Source organism: Euleptes europaea, chromosome 6 (genome assembly GCF_029931775.1).
Source record: "Euleptes europaea isolate rEulEur1 chromosome 6, rEulEur1.hap1, whole genome shotgun sequence".
Taxonomy (NCBI): domain Eukaryota; kingdom Metazoa; phylum Chordata; class Lepidosauria; order Squamata; family Sphaerodactylidae; genus Euleptes; species Euleptes europaea.
Genome location: NC_079317.1, coordinates 105,040,575 through 105,063,884, shown reverse-complemented (window position 1 = coordinate 105,063,884; position 23,310 = coordinate 105,040,575). Strand labels below are relative to the sequence as shown.

At 46.3% G+C, this 23,310-nt stretch overlaps 2 protein-coding genes across 3 annotated transcripts in view; one reads left to right on the top strand and one right to left on the bottom strand.

Annotated features, from left to right (window-relative positions):
* CARNS1 (carnosine synthase 1) overlaps positions 1-23,310 on the bottom strand; it is a 211,244-nt gene that overhangs the window by 38,272 nt on the left and 149,662 nt on the right. The gene's annotated exons all lie outside the window — the stretch shown is intronic.
* On the top strand, positions 1,418-22,312 carry TCIRG1 (T cell immune regulator 1, ATPase H+ transporting V0 subunit a3). 2 transcript variants are annotated; one of them, XM_056850954.1, is made up of 19 exons: positions 1,418-1,534; positions 2,724-2,802; positions 3,707-3,936; positions 7,798-7,892; positions 8,268-8,394; positions 8,631-8,713; positions 9,727-9,820; positions 10,480-10,692; positions 14,620-14,770; positions 15,300-15,439; positions 15,563-15,720; positions 15,829-15,919; positions 16,965-17,083; positions 17,269-17,482; positions 19,477-19,590; positions 19,953-20,069; positions 21,117-21,234; positions 21,702-21,873; positions 22,225-22,312. In XM_056850954.1, the coding sequence occupies exons 1-19, from the start codon at positions 1,418-1,420 to the stop codon at positions 22,304-22,306; spliced, it is 2,514 nt and encodes an 837-aa protein (XP_056706932.1). In that variant the 3' UTR covers positions 22,307-22,312. The 2 variants fall into 2 exon arrangements, with proteins under 2 accessions (XP_056706932.1, XP_056706931.1); XM_056850953.1 differs by having other exon boundaries at positions 7,795-7,892.

The window sequence follows — 23,310 nt, the reverse complement described above, 5'->3', positions numbered from 1 at the left end:
GCTCTAATGTTTGGTCTTCCTTCCTGGGAATCGCTCATCTCGGGGTTGCTTAGCCATGTTTACCTTCACAGCCTGTAGTGCTTTTAAACATGTAACCTGCCTATGTTTCGCCATTACCAGCCTCACCTGCCTGTAGGCAGTCAGTCCTTTAATCTGTCTTTTTGCTCCTAATAAAGTATTACTGCTTCAGAGCTACCTGCCTGGATGAGTTTGCTTAAGGGATGCTAGGGACAGACACCTGATCCTGACGGAAATACTGGAGCAACAACATCTATTGTGGCCTTACAATCATCTGGAATATTGGATGTTCTGTTTAAGGGTAATCTTGCAAGGATATCTGCTTAATAAAGACAAATGCCTGCATATGTGCTGTGTGTGGTTTCTGTGGCTGTTACTATCAGGCTTCTGTTGGACTTTGTGGTTTTCCCAGATTAGCAGACAGTTGCAGCAGCTATCACTGTCTCCTTGTGGATGGTTGTTTTGACGAGAGATAAGATTACTACTCTCTTCTTCCCCCCACCCCCAGCTAGAGATCTCAGAGCTGTGGACAAGGTATCTCTACCACTGTCAAAAGGACCCCTTGGGCATGGATATACAAATATTATTATGACTGACTGACTGATGGTTTGACTTAGTCCTCTTTTTCTTCTTCAGGACAACACTGTCTTCTTCTCCTGGCCAGCTGACATCAGCAAGGATCTCTGCTGTTTTTTCCAGTCTGAGTCCCAGATCGAAGTTCTTGGGACCTTTGAATCCTACGGTAAGACTGAGGTCGTGGCTTGCGCTGGGAACTGAGTTGCAACACCGAAGCTAAGAAAACCCCACTTGAGTCAGCACAACCTCAGCGCCAGTTGCAGCAAGCTTTTTGAGCTTCACAACCACAATTTACGGTTATTTCATGGGCTGCAGCTGCAAGATAAGTTCTTTTTTCGGTTTCCTTGCACTTGGCAGAGAACCCAGAGGTAAACCTCTACTGATTTTATCAATCAGACTTAATGGGCCACTGGGACCACAGGATCTCCAGCGGGGGCAAACTTAACATCAGCTAGTGGGTAGCATTCTTGTTGATTTTCTAGCCCTCATTGCCCAGGGACCTTTCTTAGTGTTGATCTGTCCCTAGCATTCAACTTGCAAAAGAGTACAGAGGAGCCCTTCTGCCCAAGCCTTCTTTCATCGGTATTCAGCTGTGCTACAGAATCATATTTTTGTTCTGCATTTAAACCCCATTTGTGGTTACCTTCCTTTCTTGGTGCATTCCTGTCCCAACCCCCACCCCTGCGGTCTTAATGAGCAGCCGACAGACACGTCCCACAGTATAAATAAGCACTGACATATCCGTGAGTCAGTGTGTGCTAATTCTCTTTGTGCCTCCTGTACCAAGTTGACTCGTGTCTCTCTTTCTGTCTCCTCTAGCACCATGGGTTCCATGTTCCGCAGTGAAGAGATTTGCCTGGCCCAACTTTTCTTGCAGTCAGCGTCAGCCTACGCTTGTGTCAGTGAACTGGGTGAGCGGGGACTCGTGGAGTTCCGCGATGTAAGTGTGAAAATGTTTGGGGAATCCGTATGCAAAACGAGCACTGGAGGTGTTGTGGTTTCCAGACCGCTTGAGCTTATTTGCTGATACACAAAATGTGATTTTATAGTTGCTAGGGAGTGAAATATGGGAGTTGGTACCCTTTTAGTGATAGCTTTTCTATCATTGGGGGGAGGTAGCGGCTAATGTTATGATAATCTTGAGAGTATTTCTGGTGATATGCAGATGCTTTTGCCCAGTTCTGGAGAGGTATATTGTACAGAGGTCTCTCATTTCCATGAGAATGCTGCTAAAAAGTAAGTTTTGAAGAGAAGATAGAATGGGTAGAAATATTGGTTCTTATTCCTCAGAACAGGTTTTGATGCTGTACTGTTCTTAAGGAGAAGAGAATGGGTGAGGCAGGAATGCGGGTATTGGCTACCTAGGCTGCGTCCCTATGGCAAGGCTTTTCAGTTTTGCATTCATTGCTGCTGTGAATTCAGAGGCATTCACATTGGAAACAGCGCTTCCACACGGGGGTTTTCTGTGCACTTTCCTTGTCATCTGCAATTTTCTTCATTTTCCCCGCTGCTCCACTGGAGGGCTTTTTGAAGAGTTTTTCTTTTGAATGTGTAAGTGATGTGAGAGCCAGTGTGGTGTAGTGGGCAGGACCAGCAGACTCTGATCTGGAGAACCAGGTAACCTTGGGCCAGTCACAGTTCTCTCAGAACTCTTTCGGCCTATGCAGAGGCAGGCAATGGCAAACCACCTCTGAACGTCTCTTGCCTAGAAAACCCTGTAAGGGGTCGGCTGCAACTAAACGGCACTTCCCACCACCAAGTGGTGCAGCACTATAGCGATTACCATTTTTTTTAAAAGCCTTCATGGTACAGCTGCTGCATGGGGCTGATGGAAGGAAAATGGTACTGATGTAGGCAGGACCTTCAAAAATGCATAACTCCCCATCCCGGCAGTGCAATAATGTGCTGGGTTGTGCTTTTCCCAAAAAGACTGCAGTGAAGCAGGTTTGGGAAAGAGTATATGCAGGATGGGGAAAGAATGATTGGAGCCTGATTAGAGAACAGCATCATGTGCCTCAAGTGCTCCACTTTGGATGCCAAACCAGAGGAAAAACCATGTGGAGGCAGCCCTCGCCCCCAGAGGAAAAGCTTTAGTGATCCTCGCTAATTATGGGCTTCTTTGCTTTCAGTTGAACCCTCATGTCAGCGCCTTCCAGCGACGTTTTGTGGGGGAGGTGCGACGGTGTGAAGACATGGAGAAAGCCTTCAGTGAGTGGTATACAAGCATATGAACCTGGGCCATGCGGGGGATGAATTGTTCATCAACTGTGCATCGTGTGCAGGTGGTGTGGAGATTGTTAAGTGATGGGATTCCCAGGAGGTTGGTGTGAAGCCTTCTGAAGACAGAATACCAGCCCTGGGGCCACAAAATAGCCTTATAAATCCAGGAGCCCTGGCAAGGCTTCCTAACTATAACTGTCTGAAATTTTTGGCATTATGGAACTGAATTATTAGTCCATGACCATCCACTGTTTTTAAATAAACAAGGGAACATTTTACAATTTTATTTTAGTTTCTGGGAATCATTATTATTTCCTTGGACGCTTTCACACATCCTCCAGTACACTTTGCAGCTCGATTTTACTGTGTGAAATGGCAAAATCCACTTGCAAACAATTGTTAAAGTGCATTGAAAGGGGATTGAAAGTGCATTATTCAGGATGTGTGAAAGTGCCCTTTGTGAGCTTCTTGGTTCAACTTGGAAGGTCTACGAACTTTTATTTTTGTTTTGGCAAAGGGAAGCTCTCAGTGTCAGGGTGATGAAATTCTCAAAATTGCAGCACCTAGTGCAGTAAGGAAATTCCTCATTTTCACAAGCCTTGCAAAAGCCTGAGAACTAGCTGAAATATGTCTTCCGCAGTCTGCACATCTTGCGACCTACTAAAGCAAATGCTACCCACCAGCCATGCCCCCCCGCCACCGCCTGTTTTTTTGTTTGCCATTTTGGGAAGCTAGCAAAAACAAGAAGTTCGTCGAGTTCTTAATGAATTTCCATGCATGGTCGATGAGCTGTTCTCAGTGTGGTGGTCACAAGTTGTGGAAGTCACAGTTATCCTGGAAGGAGGAGGCAGCCCAAGATGGTGCTGCTCATGTTGTGCTTTCCCCTTTCCAGCTTACCTGGCACAGCAGGTGCAGAAGGCAGGACTGACGTTGAGACCCCCTGAGGAGAGTCTGCCAGCCCCACTGCCCCGCGATGCCCTGCAAATCCAGGAGCAGTCAGAGACTCTTGTGCAGGAGTTGAGGGAAGTGAGCCGCAACCGCGATGCACTGGTTGACCGGCTGCAGCAGCTGCGGGAACACGCTCAGGTGCTGCAGGAAGGGCAACACTTCACTGGTCAACTGGTAAGCAATCATTCCTCTCCCTTGTTCGGTGCCCATCTCTCTGATAGCCAGAGGTAATCATTGTCAAGGATTCAACTGTGACCCTTTGGATGGAGAATCGTGTTTTGTAAAATGCAATGCCAAAAGCTTTCAGGGCTGAATGTATTCTGGTGTTGAGTGCTTGAGGGAGTGAGGATGCAGAGCAGGAATGGTTGCTCCAAGCAATGTGGAAAAAGACTGTGAGGACTGTCTAATTGTGTCATTAAAAGGAAGACTTATTTGGGGTTACCAACTGTGTAGAGATTTTTTGAACAATCATCAGTTCTATAATGTCCAGAAAGAGTCCCGCTATGTCCAAGCTATTACTTGGTGCCCACCTGGACTTAATCTTCTTCATCCATTGATCTTCACCAAGCTCAAGCAAGGTGAATACTTACTGACCTGTTTCTTTTGAAGCAATTATGCTTGAGTGGTGGTAGCATCTATAAAAGGTTCTTTCCTCCCTCCCTCCCTCCCTTCCTGCTGTCTTTGCTCTTGAGGCCATGAGGAATCTGGATGTATGAGAGAGGGCTTTGGCTTGCCCCAGCCCTCCCCTCATCTCTGCTTTCTTTAGTCTGGCCACCACCACCACACAAGCGGTGCCCTTCCTTTCTCTACCCATGGCGCGAGGCACAGATGAGGCTGTTAACACAGAGAGGTGGAAGATGCCTTGGATTACACCCAGGGGACCAAAATCTCTGGGAAGAACATTCTTTCCCAGGGAAAGGAATAATAAACTGCTCAAACTGCCAGCTAAGGGGAGATGACCCTGATGGTCCCTTCCAACTCTATGATTCTATGAATTTCCTGCAAGGAGATACCCATTTGCCCAGCTGCCAGGAAGGGGTGAGATGGATGGCTATTTGGATAAACTGAGCCAAGCAATAAAGGTGGGAGATGTGTGCTCCAAGTTGATTGGGGAAAGGTCTGCTGAGTGTCCCATGAGGGCATCACTCTCCAAATTCAGGATTGGATGCAGGGAGACTCACCCAGCTGGAACAGGAAGGGTTAAAAGATCTGGACACCCTGTCAGTGGTGCTCAAGCAGCTGCTCAGGCAGTCAAAGGACAGGGGAGAGAATAGAGGAGCGTCTGCAATCTTGTTCAGCAATCTTGTGTCTTCCCACAGAGGGGATGCCAAGGTAATATCTGTGTCTCTAAAGTTTAGACCAATCCAACTTGTTTATTATCTGTCATAGTTCTGTAATAGTCTTTTAGTGTTTTGATATTCTTTTTGCCTAAGTTGTTGTGCTCTAGAGGATAAAGCTGTGCTGCAGTAAAGATCCTGAAAGATCTTTCTCTTTTAAGAGATCACTAGTGCATACACTACAATTTACTGGGTTGGCTAGCTTGGGGAGCAAACAGGAGAAAGAGGAGTGGCAACTAGGAGCATCCACACTCCACGCATACACACAGAGCCCTACCAGTGCCCCAAACGACTGGTAAACAAGAGAGGCGGGATCAGCTTAGGTGCTGGTGGATCCAAAGTACAGGGGCTGGGAGTGCCTTCATTGACACGTGCACCCACGCAGGCTCACCTGCCTGCTGTGACAGGACCTATGTGTGTGTGTGAACTGCTTCAAACACCCCGTCCTTCCTGGCTAGCTAACTGTAGCACAGTTAGAAGTTTCTGGTCTGTGTGCTGAATGAGCAGTCAGGTGCCCTGGCTGAGATATTTTACCACAGTCTCAGATCTTTAAAAGGAAAATATCTTTATTTACCAAAATACAGTCTCAATTCATTAGAGCACAAGGGAATTGAAAAACGATATCGAAATACAGCAGGGTGTTACAGAGTTAAGAGAAGAAACAAAATCATGAGGCTAGCTAAAAAGTACAGTCACTGGTATTACCTTGGCATTCCCTTCCCTGGAATATGTACACAAGCCTGCCAAAACTTTGAAAATAGAGGCTGGTCAGAACAGACTTCACTCCATTGCTCCCCTGGTCCTTGCACACCTCTGATGGGGTATCCCGACCTTCTAACCCTTCCTGTCCTAGCTTGAAGGGTTTCACTTTGGCCTATCATAAAACTGGGCACAGGTCACCACGCAGAATCATAGAATCATATAGTTGGAAGGGAATCCCAGGGTCATCTAGTCCAACCCCCTGCACAATGCAGGAAATTCACAACTACCTCCCCCCCACACCCCCAGTGACCCCTACTCTATGCCCGAAAGATGACAAAAATAACCCTCCAGGATCCCTGCCCAATCTAGCCTGGAGGAAAATTGCTTTCTGACCCCAAAGTGGTGATCGGCATTACCCTGGGAATGTAAGAAAGTGCCAAGACAGCCAAACACTGACACAACCCTTCCTGCCCTACGTCTCGTGATCTGCTTAAGTTTACAGAACCATCTAGGCCATCTAAAGGTAAAAGTAAAGGTCCCCTGTGCGAGCACCGGGTCATTCCTGACCCATGGGGTGATGTCACATCCCGACGTTTACTAGGCAGACTTTGTTTTACGCGGTGGTTTGCCAATGCCTTCCCCAGTCACCTTCCCTTTACCCCCAGCAAGCTGAGTACTCATTTTACCGACCTCAGAAGGTTGGAAGGCTGAGTCAACCTTGAGCCGGCTACCTGAAACCAACTTCCGTTGGGATCGAACTCAGGTCGTGAGCAGAGCTTTTGACTGCAGTACTGCAGCTTACCACTCTGCACCACAGGGCTCCTCTAGGCCATCTAGCCTCTGCTTAAAAACCACCAAAGAAGAAGAATCCACCACCTACTGAGGAAGCCTCGGGAGTATTCTACTCATTCAACACTCTGCCGCAGGCATGCCATCATGCATCTCCCAGCTGACTTGAGATGCCCCTGATACCATTTGAATGGGAGATTCTGTTCCTCTCGTGCCCATTGCTGGTTTTATACCCTTTTGTGTCTCAAGCCTTGCATGGTTTGCACCCTCTGGCTTTGTAGGAATTGACTAGATACAGCTGGGTGGTGCCATAGCTTTCTTGAGAGAATGGCCTTCTGTTTGGGACTGCCTGGTGAGAGCTTTTCTTCCTATCAGAAGGTCGTGGCCAGCTGATTCTGGAGTCTTGGTGGAGTCTGACCCAGAGGCATCTTCAGTATTTTGGCCAGAGGTGGTCAGCACAGTAGCCAAGATAGCACTGTGGAACAGCTGAGGAGGGAGAGGCAGTTACTTACATAATGCTCCTTTGTGTTTCCTGCAAACTGGAAAAAGTATTTTCTGCTTTTGTAGCTTGTTTTTGCTGCAAACAATGGAACAGACTCGTGTGCTTGCTGTAGCTTGTCTTGGCACGGCTCTCAAGTGGACAAAATCACACCCATATGTTTATGACTTCAGCCTAGCATTCCATCAAACAATGATCAGTTAGAAAATAAGAAACACATATATTCAGTTGCCCCGGGCACAAGCTAATATTGCAAGTTGGTTAAAAGAAAGCATAATTAAATGGATAATTTCAAAAAAGCATAAATTCAGTAAGTCATAAGTTCGAAACTCCTTCTAGGAACTGACAAATCCTGCCTATTTGTTTCCATAAAGGAAACTCATCTTGTCTCAACCTCAAATCTAGGAAGTTCATTGCTTCGTTTCCAGGAAAGAATTTTTCTCTGAGATCAGGGCCTCCTTGCATGTTAATCAAGGTACCCTGCATTTCTTTATCATAACAGCATCTAGTTCTGTTGTTTACATCCGGCTTTCTCCCTAGTTTTTTCACAAAGCATCAACCAAACAAGATGTGATGGGGCAGTCCTGTTTGTTGTTTATGTATCTGCCCCATTTGCTGAGATGGAGATAGAGATAGTGGCTATAGGAGGGAATGAAATACTTTAGTGATGCCTGGTTCTTATTTCGCAGCCTTTTTTCCTTTCAGCAGGTACAGTTAGGTTCACCAACTCACCCCCGTACCTTCTCTGACCGGGATCCTCTGCTTGATCCATCCATGGCACAGCGACTTGACCTCAGAATAAAGTGAGTTGTGAGGTGGTGATTAATAAAGTAGATAGCGCTTCTCTATGGGATTAAACGGCCTCAGGGAAGATCAAAGCCAGTGTCCCTGGATTAAAAGCTCCAGTTCAAATCTCATAGCAGTTATTCACATTAGATGGCCTTGAGCAAGCCACTGTTCTCTCCGTTTCAGTCATCCCCTCCCCAAATATCTTGTATGAGGGCTATGGCTTGCTTACCTTACTGAGCTACTGTTGTTAGATGTTGCATGCAAAACACTTTGCACACTTGAAATGTGCTACGTAAATGTTAAGTATTTGTTATTTTGACTTGGGATATCGTACACCCTGCTTTGCATATACAGACTCAAGGTGAATTTTCAATTCCCTTATCTCAAAGCTTTGTGGCAGGTGTGATCAACCCACTGCGAGTGAATTCCTTTGAAAGACTGCTGTGGCGCGCATGCCGTGGCTACCTGGTTGCCAACTTCACAGAGATACCCGAGCCCATGGAAGACCCAGTCACGGTGAGATGAAATGAAGAAAACAGGCGCAGAGTGAGGGTGAGGTGGCTGGATTTAAAATATGACTAAACACCACAGAGGGCCTGGAGTAGGTGAGGTTCAAGCCTGAGTGTGCATGGAGCTCAGTGAGGTGCTGCCCAGGAGACTGCGGTATTCTCTTCTGTGGTCTGCTTTAGGAAGTGCTTCTTCTGCTCCTCAGCACAGAGGCTTATGGTCAGTCTGTTCTTTTAAATGTGTAGGGTGAGAGAGTCACGTGGGTCATCTTCCTCATCTCCTACTGGGGTGAGCAGATTGGACAGAAGATCCGCAAGATCGCTGCCTGGTGAGTGTCATGAGCGTGTGCATTCCATCTGATGTCAGCGGGGGGATGACGAATGCTCCCCTTTTTCCTTCTCTCCCACTTGCCATGGTCTCATTCTGCCCATTGCTTATCATTCTGTACCAAGTCCTTCTCTGCTCAGCTGCTGTTCAGTTCCCCCAAATGGGACTTTTTCTTTTCCATGAGCCAAGGGCCTTTGCCACTGATGGACACCATCTTGATCCCCCCAGCATTGGTTTCAGGTGGTGGGGAGGGCCTTGGTCTTAGCATCAGAACAGCTCCAGCAGGGCAAGGTGCAGAGGAGCCTGTCCCAGTCACCTCTTGCCTTCAGCTTGGCTCAGGGCAAGATGGTCGAAGGTACAGAGGGCCCAGCTGGCCAGATAGCCAAGCCTATAGAGACAGAACAGGAGCTGCTCTGGAGCGATGTTGGAGCAGCTGCAGAAAGGTTTAATAGCTGGCCCTACAGCTCTGACTCTTCCCATGGGGTTGTGGAACTGATACTGGGCTCACTTCCCACAAATACTTCTGGCATGATGCATAGGTGCTAGCTTTTGGGTGAGTTGCTTAGCGTCCTTTTCAAGGGCCATTGAGTCCTCCTGGCATTCACCGACACTGGGGCCGGCAGGGGCCCTGCTTCCTCCTCAGAGAATGAGCTTTCTGAAGTCATGGCACATGAAGGTCACATGTTGCACCTTTTTAGTTATCAAAGGGGTCTGAGTTGTCCCATCCTGAGTTGTCCCATCCTGCGGGAAAGCCACTGCGAGTCTGAGTAGACAGTACTGACTGAGGTGGACCAACGTTCGAATTCAGTGTAAGACAGCTTCCCGTGTGTGACTGGCACAAAGCAAGGCAGGCAGTGACATTGTGACTGTCTTTCATGAGCCTCTGGGTAACTCTGCTTGTTTGCATCAACCGGCCAAGCACATTTCAATACAATGCCCTCTCTGAACCATTGTCTCCCCCTCCCCCTCCATCATTATGTGTGCTTTCTTTCTCCCTTTCTTGTCCCTTTCCAGCTTTCACTGCCACATGTATCCATATCCTGAAGAGGAGGCTGAGCGCTTGGAGACGTTGTGTAGGCTTCGCACCCAGATCGAAGATCTCACCTTGGTAAGGTGGTTGGAGCTGTTTGGGGTGGTACATTCTGTGGAATAGGAAGCTGGTAGAGGGCTGTTGAGGGGCTCTAGAGTTACCAGCTGAGGGGAAGCAAAGTCACATCAAGTCAAAGCCTTGGTTCGTCTAGCTCCGTAGTGCCTGCTGTGGCAAGTAGCAGCTCCCCAGGGGAGTTTTAGACAGTGAAAGCGCTTTTCAAGAATATGCTGCCTGCAGTCCCTTAAAAGGAGGATTCCTGTGACTGAATCAGGGACCTTCTGCACGCAAAGCATGTTCTCTAACACTTAGCCATTGGCTTGTACTGAATACGGTTGAAAAGTCTTGGGGGGGGGAACCTCCCTTCCCCAGACCTTGTGCTTTTGACTTGTTTTGAACAAGAGGAAGGATTACAGTGAGAAAAGTCCAGTTGAACAATAGGTTCTGAGTGCAAGGGTCCCTTCCCCTAATGGCTTTGTTGATGCCAGCGCTGTTGAAAATAAATAGAACTCACCGTGCATTTTCTGTGGACACACCGATGGCTACAACAAAATATCTGTTTGAAAATCACTGCTCTAAGCAACTCATCCCATTACTGAACTGCTTTGATAGTGATAAATGTCACAACTCTTTGGGCTTTAAGGTCTTACTCAGTTCTATCCCAACTCTTTTGGCCCTAGGTATTAGGCCAGACAGAACAATTTCTGGGCCAGGTGCTTGAAAAGGTGCTGTTGAACTTGCCTGCTTGGCGTGTGCGAATACAGAAGATGAAGGCCATCTATTTCATCCTGAACCAGTTCAGCTTTAACATCACGGACAAGTGCCTCATTGCTGAAGCTTGGTGTCCCGTCCGCTCTCTACCTGCTGTGCAGCAGGCCCTGCGCGAGGGATCGGTAGGTGCTCCCAGCCTCCACCCCAGGCATTCTCCGTCTGTACAGACTGCTGTGCAATCAGATTCTTGTTCTTGGATGTAGCCTTCTCTGTTCTTTTCCGAACACTGTACAAGGGCCCTTCAAGCCTGTCAACAGTGCTTAAGAGTACAACTGAGTAACTTTACTCTGACTGCTTTCTTGCAAGCAGTGCCTAACTCAGACCCAAGGATGATGATGTTTTGAGGGGGAATGGGGAGTATGGCCTGAATGTAGCACATGGTACAGCTTTCCCTGGGAGTGTGCAATCAGAGGAGTTTTGCATGGGGCTGGTGCAAGAGGCAAAGGGGGTGAGCATGTGTCTTTTTCGCTTGAGATTGCTTGGATCATGTCTGTTTGCCTGAAGCTTGTTTTTTTTGCTGTTGCTGTGTGCTCTGGCATGTTGTCCTGGTTGGAGGGGCTTCTGCTGCTTGAGCCCAGTCCTCTGTCTCAGTGTGCTGTTGCCTGACAGCTGTCAGCTGGGTAATCAGAGTTCAGCTCTGTCAGAAATTGCAGTTTTTCCTAGGAGCCTGCGTTCAAACAGGGGAGTTTAGTGGAGATGTTTGTGGGTGGAGCAAGGGAACTCCAGAGACAAGGCATCTTAAAAAGGACACAGGAGTCAAGCTCCTGTTTGTCACGGCACTATTCATTATCCTTCTCAGTACAGGAATCTACGTAGTTTCAGATAAGCACCCTACCATTTATCCTTAACAGGTTTAAACAAGAAAACCAGTCATGAAGATAGAAAGCCAAGCAAGGGATGTGTTTGTGGGGGGGGGGTATATTAAGGGTTTTGCAGAGATAGTCACATGTATATATGATTACCTGCCCACTGGACAGAAATGGTGGGTGTGTGCTTGATGAATGGAGCTCTTGGTTCTCAGGGAACAGGTTAGTTCCCTTGATGCTAGGTCTGCTGGACTGGAGAAGCTGAGAGAGACAGAAAGGCATGTGTGTACTAGACCCTTAGGGACTTGCTAGTCCTATCCTGCTCCTGTGCTGACATGGAGATTGAGAGTCTCCAGGTTGGACAGCATCAGGCCAAGGTGGGAGGAAATGATCCCTTAGAAGGGACCCCTTCCTTGCAAGACGAAGCGGTATCCTCTCGTACCAAGGATACTCTTCTGGGGTTGGAGGGTACAGGAGCTGGAGGCTTTTGGTACTGGGGGAGATTACATCATTAGGAATATAGAGAGGTAGAAAACATCATGGGAATAAATTTCCCCACTGAATCACTATGAGAGGAGATAAGAGGCCCAAAAGGTTACTTAGAAGAACCCCCCCCCCCGATCAAAACCATGAGGCAGATCTTAAAATGGAGAGAGACTATTTTGGTGACTAAATTGGAACATGTCATAATACAGGAGTGACTGCAGCTATTCTCACATTGATTGGGCAAGTGTGTGCTGGAGTCATACCATAGACGCGAAGTTCCTAGATATAAATAATGTGAATTGAAGCAGTTGATCACAGAGCCGAATAGAGGTACTGCAAATCTGGACTTGGTTCTGAGCAGATCTGGAGAACTGGTGCAAGGTGTAGATGACATTGTTGATTGGGAACTGTGACTGCAGCGCTACTAAGCTCAGCATTCATGTCCATGGAAAGTTGCCCCCGATGTCCAAAACATTTGAGGGAGATTTACAAGAATGAGGGGACTAGTCAGAAGGATGTTAAAAGGTAGAATTAAAACATTCAAACCTCTTCAGGTTGCTTGGAACATATTTTAAACCATGATAATTGAGGCCCAGGTACAATGCATACCTCTAGTTAGAAAAAGTACTTTCAAAAGGCCTTTAGCAGGATCCCTCACCAAACACTCCTGAGTAACCTGAGCTGTCATTGATAAGTGGAGAGGTTCTTATGTGGATTTAAAACTGGTAAAACAGCAGAAAGTGGCAAGTAGGACTAAATGGACAGTTGTTGCAGGTGGGGGTCCCAAAAGGATCCAATATTGGGACCAGGGATGTTTAAATATGTTCAAAAGTGGTTTGGAATTGCGGGTGAGCAGTGTAGTGCCCAAGTTTCAAGATGATAGCAAATTATTGAAGATGACAAAAAGCAAGGTGGATTGTGAAGAAGTCCAGGAAGATACCTCTAAATTGGGTGGGCAGCATGGTGGCAAATGAAGTTCAATGTAGACATGTGTAAGGTGATGCATACTGGAACAAAAAAATCTAACTTTAAATGTATGCTGATGGAGTCTGAAATTGCCAAAACTGAGATAGAAAGAGATCTTGTGGTTGTAGAGGATAGTTCAATGAATATGTTGATGGTATGTGGCTGAAAAGGGCAAATTCCGTGCTAGGAATTATCAGGAAAGGAACTGGAAATAAAACAGCCAGTATTGTAATGCCCATGTATAAATCTATGGATCTATGGTGTGGCTTCATTTGGAGTACCGTATACAGTTCTGGCTGGTGTATCTCAAAAAGGATATTGAAGAACTGCAAAAAGTGCAGAAGACAACTAAGATGGATAAGGGGATGGAGCACCTTTCCTATGCGGAAAGGCTAAAGAGCCTGGGACTTTTCAAGTTTAGAAAAAAGATGACTTGGGTGTGTGTGAATCATGACAGAAATTTAGAAAACTATGCATGGGATAGAGAAAGTGGATGAAGAGAACTTTTTCTCTCTCTCCCATAATACTAGAACCTGATGAAGGGAACCAGAGGCAGAGAACGTTTGAATACCAGCTCCAGGAGGCAACATCAGGGAAGATCTCAGCCTCTATGCCCTGTTTGTTGGCCCTCCAGAGCAACTAGTTGACCACTCTGTGAAACTGGATGCTAGACTAGATGCACCACTGATCTGATCCAGCAGGATTCTTCTTATGCTGATAATCTTTTCTCTTTCCCCACTTGTTGGCATTTTGTATCACAGATGAAGGTTCAACCTAGATTCCTATACCTAGCTTAGAGTCAAATGTTGCTGCTGTACCACCTTTCTGCTTCCATGAAGCAGCCCAAAGTTCAGTGGAAGAAAAGGACAATAGTGTTATGTGGGCAAAATGCATGTCTCAATATTAGCAGGGCCTGTGGTTTTGTAGGAGTGAATAAAACCCACAGGATGTGATATTGGGCTCATTCTCATTCAGCTTCCTGAGCTTCTCAGCTTTCATTTGAAGAAACAGCAAATTTCTGTGGGTATGTTTGAAAGTTTATGGGCATAATCTCTTATGATCTCAGAGGTTAAAAGTGTGGTTAGACAAGACTTCTAGTGCAGTGCATTGCAGAGCTTGTCCTTGGCCATGACTAAAAGACCCCAAACAAATGTTGCAAAATCGCAGAATAAAGCATACAAACTAAGAGAAATGTGCATTTGTGCTTGATTTGCAAGATTTACATGGGTTGCGTTATCCAAGTTTTCTTGGCACAGATTTTGGATTACCTTAGTGATAATTACAAGTTTCAGCAAATAGTAGTCTTGGAATACCGAGAAAGAACTGTACAGAGAACACTGCTTTTGATTCTCAGAAACAGTATTTGTTTTCTAAGACTTCACCAAGCATTTCCCACATAGTTCTCTCTGTTATCATGTAGACTAGAAACATTTAGTTTTTCATAACAGCAGAGCTAGATGTCCTTAGAAAGCAGCAGTTGCATTTATATGATCCCATGTTAATCTCTCAGGACTGGGCTCCTTGTGTTCCTTTTCCATATTACTGGCTTCTGATTTGCGACTCGCCTGTGTTCTTGGGACAAATAGGATGAATATTGGATGAACACCTGAGTGGCAAATCACACTGTGCTCATATAGCCTGCCATGCATTGCTTTGAGAAAGGGAGAGACCAAGCTGGTCAGTAGCATGTCGGGTTGCTTGAGTGCCTCTCTGTATCCTCCAAAGGGTGACTGGACTTTTAAAAAGTGGTCCTTAACTATCCAGCCTTGATCCTCTCTCTGCTCATTGCAGCACCAGGCAGGTTCTGGGGTGGAATGCTTTGTACATCAGGTCCCATGCTCGGAGAACCCTCCCACCCTCATTCACACCAACAAGTTCACTGCTGGCTTCCAGAACATCGTCAATGCCTATGGAGTGGCCAGCTATCAGGAGGTGAACCCAGGTGAGGAGGTTTTACAATAGGCATCTTGCCTTGTCCTCAGAGGCACTGACAGTCATTTATTGCAATGTCCTCTTCAGAAAAAGTGGAGGGCATTTAGGGAATTAGCTACTGACACTGGAGGCAGTGTCCTCAAGCAGGGAGGATCATGAGTTTCCTGGCCTTGATTAGCTTTGGAGTGTAGAGAAAGAGAGATGAAAGAAGGTGGATAAAGGGGGAATTGTGTGTACCGTAAGTCAGCAGATCGGGTAAAGCGATGGTGGTGATTTATGGCTGCAGCCATGCATTATTTAATATTGCATGTTCATTGTATTTTAGCAATCATTTTATACTTGGATTGCCTTGTCCACACAGGATAACCAAGTTGCAAATTAATTGCTGTAGCACAATAGTGAAACATGCAATTAAGTGTGGGTGCAGCCCTATGGAGTAAAGGAAAGGAACTGTAATAGTCTAAGGGCTAGGGTAAAGTGAAAAAGTAGCTGCTTTGTGTTTGCCATTGGTGTGATTTCATTGGTTGTCTACTTTGCAGCTCCTTATACCATCATCACTTTCCCCTTCCTGTTTGCTGTCATGTTTGGGGATGTTGGCCATGGGCTGCTGATGTTCCTCTTTGCCCTTTGGATGGTACTGGGTGAGAACCGCCCTGGCATGAAGAAGGTGGAAAATGAGGTAAACTCTGGAATGAGGGAAAGGTAACCGGCCATGCATTTTGGGTGGGAAAGTGGGTCCTGTTCCTCAGACACCTACCCCTGTTCCCCACACATGGTGTCTCTTCTCTTTCCCCAACACCAGATCTGGCAGATGTTTTTTGAAGGCCGCTACCTTATCCTACTGATGGGTGCCTTCTCCATCTACACGGGCTTCATCTACAATGAGTGCTTCAGCAAAGCTACCACAATCTTCCCATCTGGCTGGAGCGTCGCTGCCATGGTCAACCACTCAGGGTGGAGGTACTGCCTTGCCTATGCCCCAAACCTGTGCCAATCTCCTCCTCTCCCTGCCCTTTCCCCTCCATGCCAACTGACCCTTGTACGCTGAAGGTCTCCTTCTCTTTACAGTTCGGATTATATAGCTGCACACCCTGTCCTTGCCCTGGACCCCAATATTACAGGAGTCTTTAGAGGTCCTTATCCTTTTGGTATAGATCCGGTAAGTGTTGAGGAAGCATGTGTGCCTTAAGTTTAATGACCAAAGAACTTTGGGCTTGCTTTTTGGCATGTGAGTGTCAGAAAGCACTTACTTCCAGATGGGTAGCCATGTTTTAGTCTGTAGCAGCAGAATAAATCAGGACTCCAGTGGGAATTAACACAGACTAACAAACTGTATTCCAGCATACGCTTTCATGAGTCAGAGCTCACTTCATCAGAGTTGAACATCCATCAGGCTGATTTCTATACACAACAGAAAGGTAGATGGAAGAGATGTTACAAAGAGAGGCCTATTTAAAACAAGATCAAAGAATAATCAGTTCACTCAGGATGGGTATGAGACACTCAAAACATTTTTAGATAGGCAACATGTCAAATCTGGTGATGAAATTAGAGAATTCGATGCAATATAGAAGTTACAGAGGTATAGCGGAAGGGGTGGGATATGAAAGATAATAGCACCTGTAGTGAGTCAGGAACCCCATGTCCCTATTAAGTAGGGGGGGGGGTACATTGCCTTGAAATTTTTTAATAAACTCTGATTCAATGTGACATTACTGAATTGCAGTGCTATGTAGGAAGGAGGTGTTTAGATAAAGAGATATTTGTTGTATTTATTTATTTAAAACAGCCATTTTTCTTGCAGAACTCAAGGTAACTTACAATATAAATAAAATATTATAAAAAGTACGATAGAAACAACTATTATAAAACTCATAAAATTCACAGTTTATTAAAGTAACTTTAACCATTCTGAGCAAAGTTACAGTTTTGGGGATGTCTTCAGGGAAACTTAATAGCTGTTCTCCTCAATTAGCTTAGAAATACAGATAGAAAGGGTTTGCTTGATAGTTTGTTTGTTTTTTCTTGCTCAAAGTATGTATGTGGCCTAGTACATGGCTACCAGTTATAACAGCAGCATTAAAGTAACTGGGTTTTCCCTTGCCCTCTTCTAGTCCCATTGCTAAAAATGGTCTACACTCTGCATCACTGTTGAGTGTGTGTGTGTGTGTGTGTAATTATTTTCCTCAACTCTTGTGTGTCAGATATGGAGCTTGGCTGTCAACCATCTCACCTTCTTGAACTCCTTCAAGATGAAGATGTCCGTGATCCTTGGAATTGTGCACATGAGCTTTGGTGTGGTTCTTGGAATCTTCAACCATATGTAAGTGCCCAGCTGATTGGGGCCTCCACTTACTAGGGATCTCTTTGACGCAACATCAGTCAGTTCTGCATTAATGTTTTGCCAGTGGAATCCCATGTTGCTTGTAGTCAGCAGAGAGAACTCCCTGGCAGTGCTATTGAACTCCTACTGTTGGTGATGCATATTCCTTTCTGTCTGGCTGACAGCCATTTCAGGCAATGGTACAAGCTGCTGCTGGTTTTCCTTCCGGAGATCATCTTCCTACTGGTGCTCTTCGGGTACCTTGTGGTCCTGATCTTTTACAAATGGCTGGTGTTTGATGCCTCCAAGTCCCAGAGTGCACCCAGCATCCTCATCCACTTCATTGGCATGTTCCTTTTCTCAGAGAATGAAGAAAACAAGCCTCTTTTTCATTACCAGGTAACTGCTCATGGAAACCTATTCAGAGTAGTTGATTTTGCTGTTTGGAATGATCTACCTCCCCCATCTCCCTGGGAATTATGCCTCTTCCCCCCTCCCATGAGTCCAGTTTGTTCAACCTGAAAACAATTGTATCCATCAAATGTATATGACTAGTAGGGAGAAGGTAATGATATCCAGTTCCCTGAAGGGAGAGGAAATCTGTTATACTCAAATATCCCTGATAGGGTACTCATATTGTTTAGATCACACTGCTCCAAAAAGCATAAAAAGGCTAGGCAGGCCACATGAGACTTGCTTACAGGACAAGACGCATCAGTGATCTGTCACTTGATGGCACACTGCCACTTTAATCGAAAAGCATTGTGTTGGGGGGGTGCAAAAGTGTTCTGTCTGTGGTGCTTTATCTCTGATGGCTGTCTCACATGTGCAAGTTGTTGCTTGATGCTGTAGCTACTGAGTGGGGAACATCTATGTGTGAATCAGCCCTTGGGCTATACAGGAAGGCACAAGTCCAAAAGTTCACCAGCTGTTTGACTTGGGGTGGGGAGGGGATTCCTTTCCATCCTAAATATAATCTTCAGTTGAGACCCTGACCACAACAACAAAATCTAGCTGTCAAGAACCCTCAGAAAATCTTTCTTATGTCCACCCTGTCCAAATCCCCAAGTTCACTTCTGTCTGCCTCCCCCTGTGATCCTCCATGATCATTTTAGCAGTTCCTTCTTGTATTTGCTCTGCTTGTCATCTGCCATTTGAGAACACATGTAATTAAAACTGGGCAGAGTAAGCAAAATTATTACCAATGTGTTCTTTGGTGTTTCTGAATACATTTTTGTTCTGGTTCAGATTGCCATGATGGGGATATTATCAACATGGAAGGGGGATGTACCATTTGGATTGTCAAGAAACTGTGCCTTCTCTAGCCATTTCTTAGCTTTTCAAAACTTCAATGCAGGCTTTAGGCCTAGTAAAATTGGGAGGTAGACACAGGTGCAAGTGAGATCATGAGCTGAGAGCTTCCAGGCCAGGAACGAGGAAGGAATTCCCCATTCCATCTCATCAGTGCCAGCAACCCTGGGTGGGGGAAGGTGGTATGCTTGATTGTGGGTACCTGCAGCTGCAAAGTTAAGTGGTTACGTGTCTAGCAACACCCCTGATTGAACCAGGATCATACAAAATGCAGGCAGTCTGGCATAAAGGAAGATCACTCTAGTTTGGACCGTTCTTATGTACCCTTTGCCTCGATCCTGCTTTGACATCTTTGGATCAGGTTGGGTCTTGCGTGGCTGGAACACCTAGTTTTGGACTTTTAAACTGTCTGGACTCTGTGTCTCAATCTGGTCAGGTAACATCTGGATCAGAGAACCAAAGCTTGTATAAATATAGGTTAGCTATTTAGATTTTATTATTTTCTCCTTGCATTGCACTTGCCCTTGGCAGTAGTGAGGATTCATTCCCCAGTATTTTTGTGTTTTGTTCCACCTGACTTGTCTCCTAAGCCTTGACAGGGATATTTTCAGATTTATCTGTCTCCCCTTCTGTTTCCTGTTGACAAGCCCCAGTTTATGGCATTTCGGTTGTTCAGTTGTAAATGTACTTGCAAGAGTGTTAATAACAACCTGATTTGAATCAAAGAATGAGCTTTAGCAATGTACACGTGCCCTGAGTAAGGGTTGAGTCAACATGCAAAAAGGAGATGGAGGAAGTCAAGGGCACTGTGCTGCTGTCTTGTGCCCCAATATGTGCAATTCAAATGGGATTTGGTTTCTATCCTGTGAGAGCAGTTGATGCTTATCCAGCCCAGTTTAATTTCATCTTCTGGGCATGGAGTAGGGGGTCACTGGGGGTGTGGGAGGGGGAGGTAGTTGTGAATTTCCTGCATTGTTCAGGGGGTTGGAGTAGATGACCCTGATGGTCCCTTCCAACTCTGTAATTCTATGATCTTGATTCGGGGTATTCATGGATAAACTTCTTTTTTTCTTTCTCTGCAGTCAACAGTGCAGCATGTGTTGGTGGTGATAGCCGTGGCCTCTGTACCTGTCTTACTGCTGGGGACACCCTTGTACCTCCGGAAGCAGCATCAGCATGGGACCTCTCATTCCACAGTAAGGCCACTCCCTGTGACTGGGCTTCTACTTGCTGTCAGAAACCTGCCTTTCTGTCCCAGCCATTTTCCCAGGTCAGGATTAGTGCAGCTGTGCAGATGTTATTTTTTTCATGGCATAAGAGAGATCTGAGACCCATTAAGGCAGGAGCCTGAAAGATTGAATTTGGGCATCATCCCTAATGGCTATTTTGGCATCAGTTGCTGGGGCCCAATTGAAGGAGGAATGCATAGCAGGCCTGTGATTTCTATTTCTAGCAAGTGTTTCTGAGGGGAGATCAGAGCTTGATCAATCCATGGGGGAGGGTGTTCTGTGCATGGTCCCTCCCTTCTTGATGGCAGTGTGTTCTGGCCTTTTTGCAGCATGCTCCATCCAGCTCAGAGGAGCGCCAGCCTCTGTTAAACGCAACAGAGCCAAGCAGCTCTGTGAATGTTGCTGAGGATGACATGAAGCATGCAAAACCCAGAGGTGACTCGAAGGTAAGCCTCCTGGTAGGGAGGTCAAAATGGGCCTCGAATTCTAGAATTTAACACTCACCCCCTTGATGTTACCATTGAAGTAAATTGTATAAATCTGCCCCTGCTGTATGACAGAAAATTCCCCAGATGTATGAGAGAAAGCTGGAGTGAGTTAGTGGTCAGGAAATACACTTTCCATCATCATTTTACCAGAACTGAGCTTGGGAGCATAAAAGGTCCCTCTGGGGTACTCACTGGCTCAAATGAAGCCCTGCTGGGAGGCCAAACAGGAAAATAAAGTAAAAGAGCCATAACCCTTGTCTTCTTGAAAACTCACCTTTCTGACTTCCAGGCCATGTTCTGAAGCAGTTGGATTTTGTCCTCCACAAGAATGAGGACTGGAAACACCATTAAAGGCTTTACATCCTGTGGTTCTGCAGGAGTCACCCTCGTATGCATTAGAAGCCATGCATGAGGAATGTTAGGCCTCCTGTTGATAGGAAAGGCTATACAGTTTTATGGCAAGCCAATACGGCATATTTTGGGTATGTACCAGGTCAGCAGTTGCAGGCAGTAGCTGAGTGGACTCAGGGCAGGAGGTCGGTGTATGGATGGGACTCCAAGTGCTGGGCCTTAAACTGGAAGGCATAAATGGCCCCTATTGCCTGGCTTTCATGCAGTGCTCCTAAAAGCCAAGACTCTTCGTATGTGCAGAACAGGCACGTGTCGGCACAGGCTGTTGTAAAAACAAAAGCCGCAAAGCGTTTTGAGGGGGTCCTGTTTTGGCCTTTCTAGTTTTCCATTTTTTTCCTCCTCTCCTTTCTTTCCATAGGAATCCATTCAGGATTAAACATATTCCTAAATGTATTCCTTTTCCTTTATAGGTAGAGTCTCCTCATCTCTGTTAGATAGTTCAGCAGTTTGCGCTGTAGCTTAATGTCTGTGAACTATGGAGGCACTTCAGAGAGCAGAAACACTCTGACTCCCTTTCCTTATAGGGAAGCAATGCAGGGTGTTAGAGGAATTCTTGCCAACATGCCGACTCTCTTGCCTGTCCCTCGCTTTCAGATTGAGTTTTCTGATGTATTCATGCATCAGACAATCCACACCATCGAATATTGCCTGGGCTGCATCTCTAACACTGCTTCCTACCTGCGACTCTGGGCCCTCAGCTTGGCCCATGCACGTGAGTAGATGGAGCTGGTGAGGGTGCAGGGAACACGGAGAGATCTTTGGTGCCTCAGGCAAAGGTAGAAAGATGAGCAGGTGTGTTGGCTGATGGTGTGTTCCTGAGGGTTTTGGGAAAAGGTTACAGTGATGGCTGGGGGTTGGGGGAGGCGGCATGGTATGGCCCAATCTGATCAGATCTCAGCCGCTAAGCAGGATCAGTACTTGGACAGGAGACCACCAAGGAAGACACAGCAGAGGAAGACAGTGGCAAACCCCCTCAACTCAACTTGTTTTGAAAGCCCCTTGCTGAGATCGCCATAAGTCAGCTGCTATGGGTCAGCACTTACACGTGAAAGCGAAGGCTGGTGTGTGCCTTTGTGCTAGGCCTCTACCATCCCTTACTCAGAAGTTTCTAGTGTGTACTAGAGGAAGGGAAGGGCTGCTTGACCTCCAACAAATCTCCCCACCCACCTATACCTGCAGAGCTCTCAGAGGTCCTGTGGAACATGGTGATGAGGAATGGCCTCCACAGAACGGGCTACCTGTATGTGGTGTTACTTGTACCTGTCTTCGCATTCTTCGCTGTGCTGACTGTGGCAATCCTGCTTGTGATGGAAGGGCTGTCAGCTTTTCTACATGCTCTGCGTCTACACTGGTAAGACACCCTTTCCCCCCCTTTGTTAGTGAAGCATACTTATGCCTTGTGTGAGATCTGCTGCCTCACTTGGGTTGGGGGTCTCCTAGCGCTTTCAGAGCATGTTTTTTTGACACAAGAGGATTGGGAGCACTAGAGAGATCGTCCCCGCTAGGCCAGGACATGTGTAATACAGACTCTGGGTGAGAGGGTGGGATCTGGAAGGGTAAAGAATCCCCCCCCCCACCCACACACACACAGTTGCAATGGGACCTGTGTATGTCAGGAGTCGTCTGATAATTGGGGCGGAGGAAGTTGTAAACTGAAGGTTGGACTTGCAAAATACAAACTGACCACTTTTGGATTTTTCAGGGTGGAATTCCAAAACAAGTTCTACGCAGGTGCAGGCTACCTATTCAACCCTTTTTCCTTCGCTGTTGACACCTGGGATTAAGAGAGAAACTACTGCTTCTTCCTGAACCCTGATAATCCCGAGAAAATGGATTGGTTTACGCACATTTTCCTTACCTGAGAAAATGTCTCCTTTCTCCCCCTTTCCACCAGTTGTGCCTTCCAATCAACCAGAAGGTGCGGCAGTGCTTCTTTACCCCAGCACCTCTTTTGAGGGAGGGACTGCCTACCTAGGCTTTCTTCTCCATTACTTATTAAAGCAAGGTTCTACTCTGCCAGTACTGATGTGGCGGTATTTAGGATGCAGTTCTGGAATCAGGTTTTTCTAAGGCCTAAATTGTACATCAAGCAGTGTTATTTCCAATACTTGATCCATTATGACATGCAACGGAACCAATCTGCCTTACAGATGCCACTGAGAAGGAAAGAAATGTGATCTAAACGAGCAACAGAAAATGGACAGCCATACCAGTACATGTTTTTATAAGGCTAGCGTGTGACATTGTCCTTGCAGATGGCTCCACTTTGCCAAGGAGCAGCATTGCTCATTCACATCAGGGGACAAGAGACCCAGCCCGGGAATGAGCCTTGCCCACATTAGAAGACTTCTGTAGTTTAGAATTCTGCACTAAAATTCTGTCAGTTTTAATTTCCAGTTTGGCATCTCACTCAAAGAGCTGGTCAGGAAACTAGGCGTGGCCCTTTGTGGCCAGACGCTCAATGTGGAGGTGCAGGTAAAATCCATGTCCCCCAATTTAGCCTGCTTTGAAGGATCTGTCTGCCTGGACAACTAGCTAACACTTGGGGGCTCGTATAAGGAAAGGGCCGAAGGTGGTGACGTCTGCCCATTCCTCTTCAGTGCCCTCTTTGCCAACTGCTTAACAGGACTCAGCACATCAAGTCAAACCTGAAGACTGGCAGAGTGCCTCCTGCCCTGATTGCAGAATAACCTTTCTTCACACTGAAGGCCAGAAGGTCACAGCAGCATCCCGTCCCATCCTGTTCTATCCTGCCTTTAGAAGGACAGCATTGTAAAGCCAGCTGTCT

What these genes read in the sequence shown, in the direction of transcription:
- TCIRG1 (XM_056850953.1), top strand. Translation starts at nt 1,418, where the DNA reads ATGGGTTCCATGTTCCGCAGTGAAGAGATTTGCCTGGCCCAACTTTTC. An exon ending in AGACATGGAGAAAGCCTTCA is followed by an intron (nt 2,803 to 3,706) that starts GTGAGTGGTATA and finishes TCCCCTTTCCAG; the next exon opens with CTTACCTGGCACAGCAGGTG. An exon ending in AGATCGAAGATCTCACCTTG is followed by an intron (nt 9,821 to 10,479) that starts GTAAGGTGGTTG and finishes TTTTGGCCCTAG; the next exon opens with GTATTAGGCCAGACAGAACA.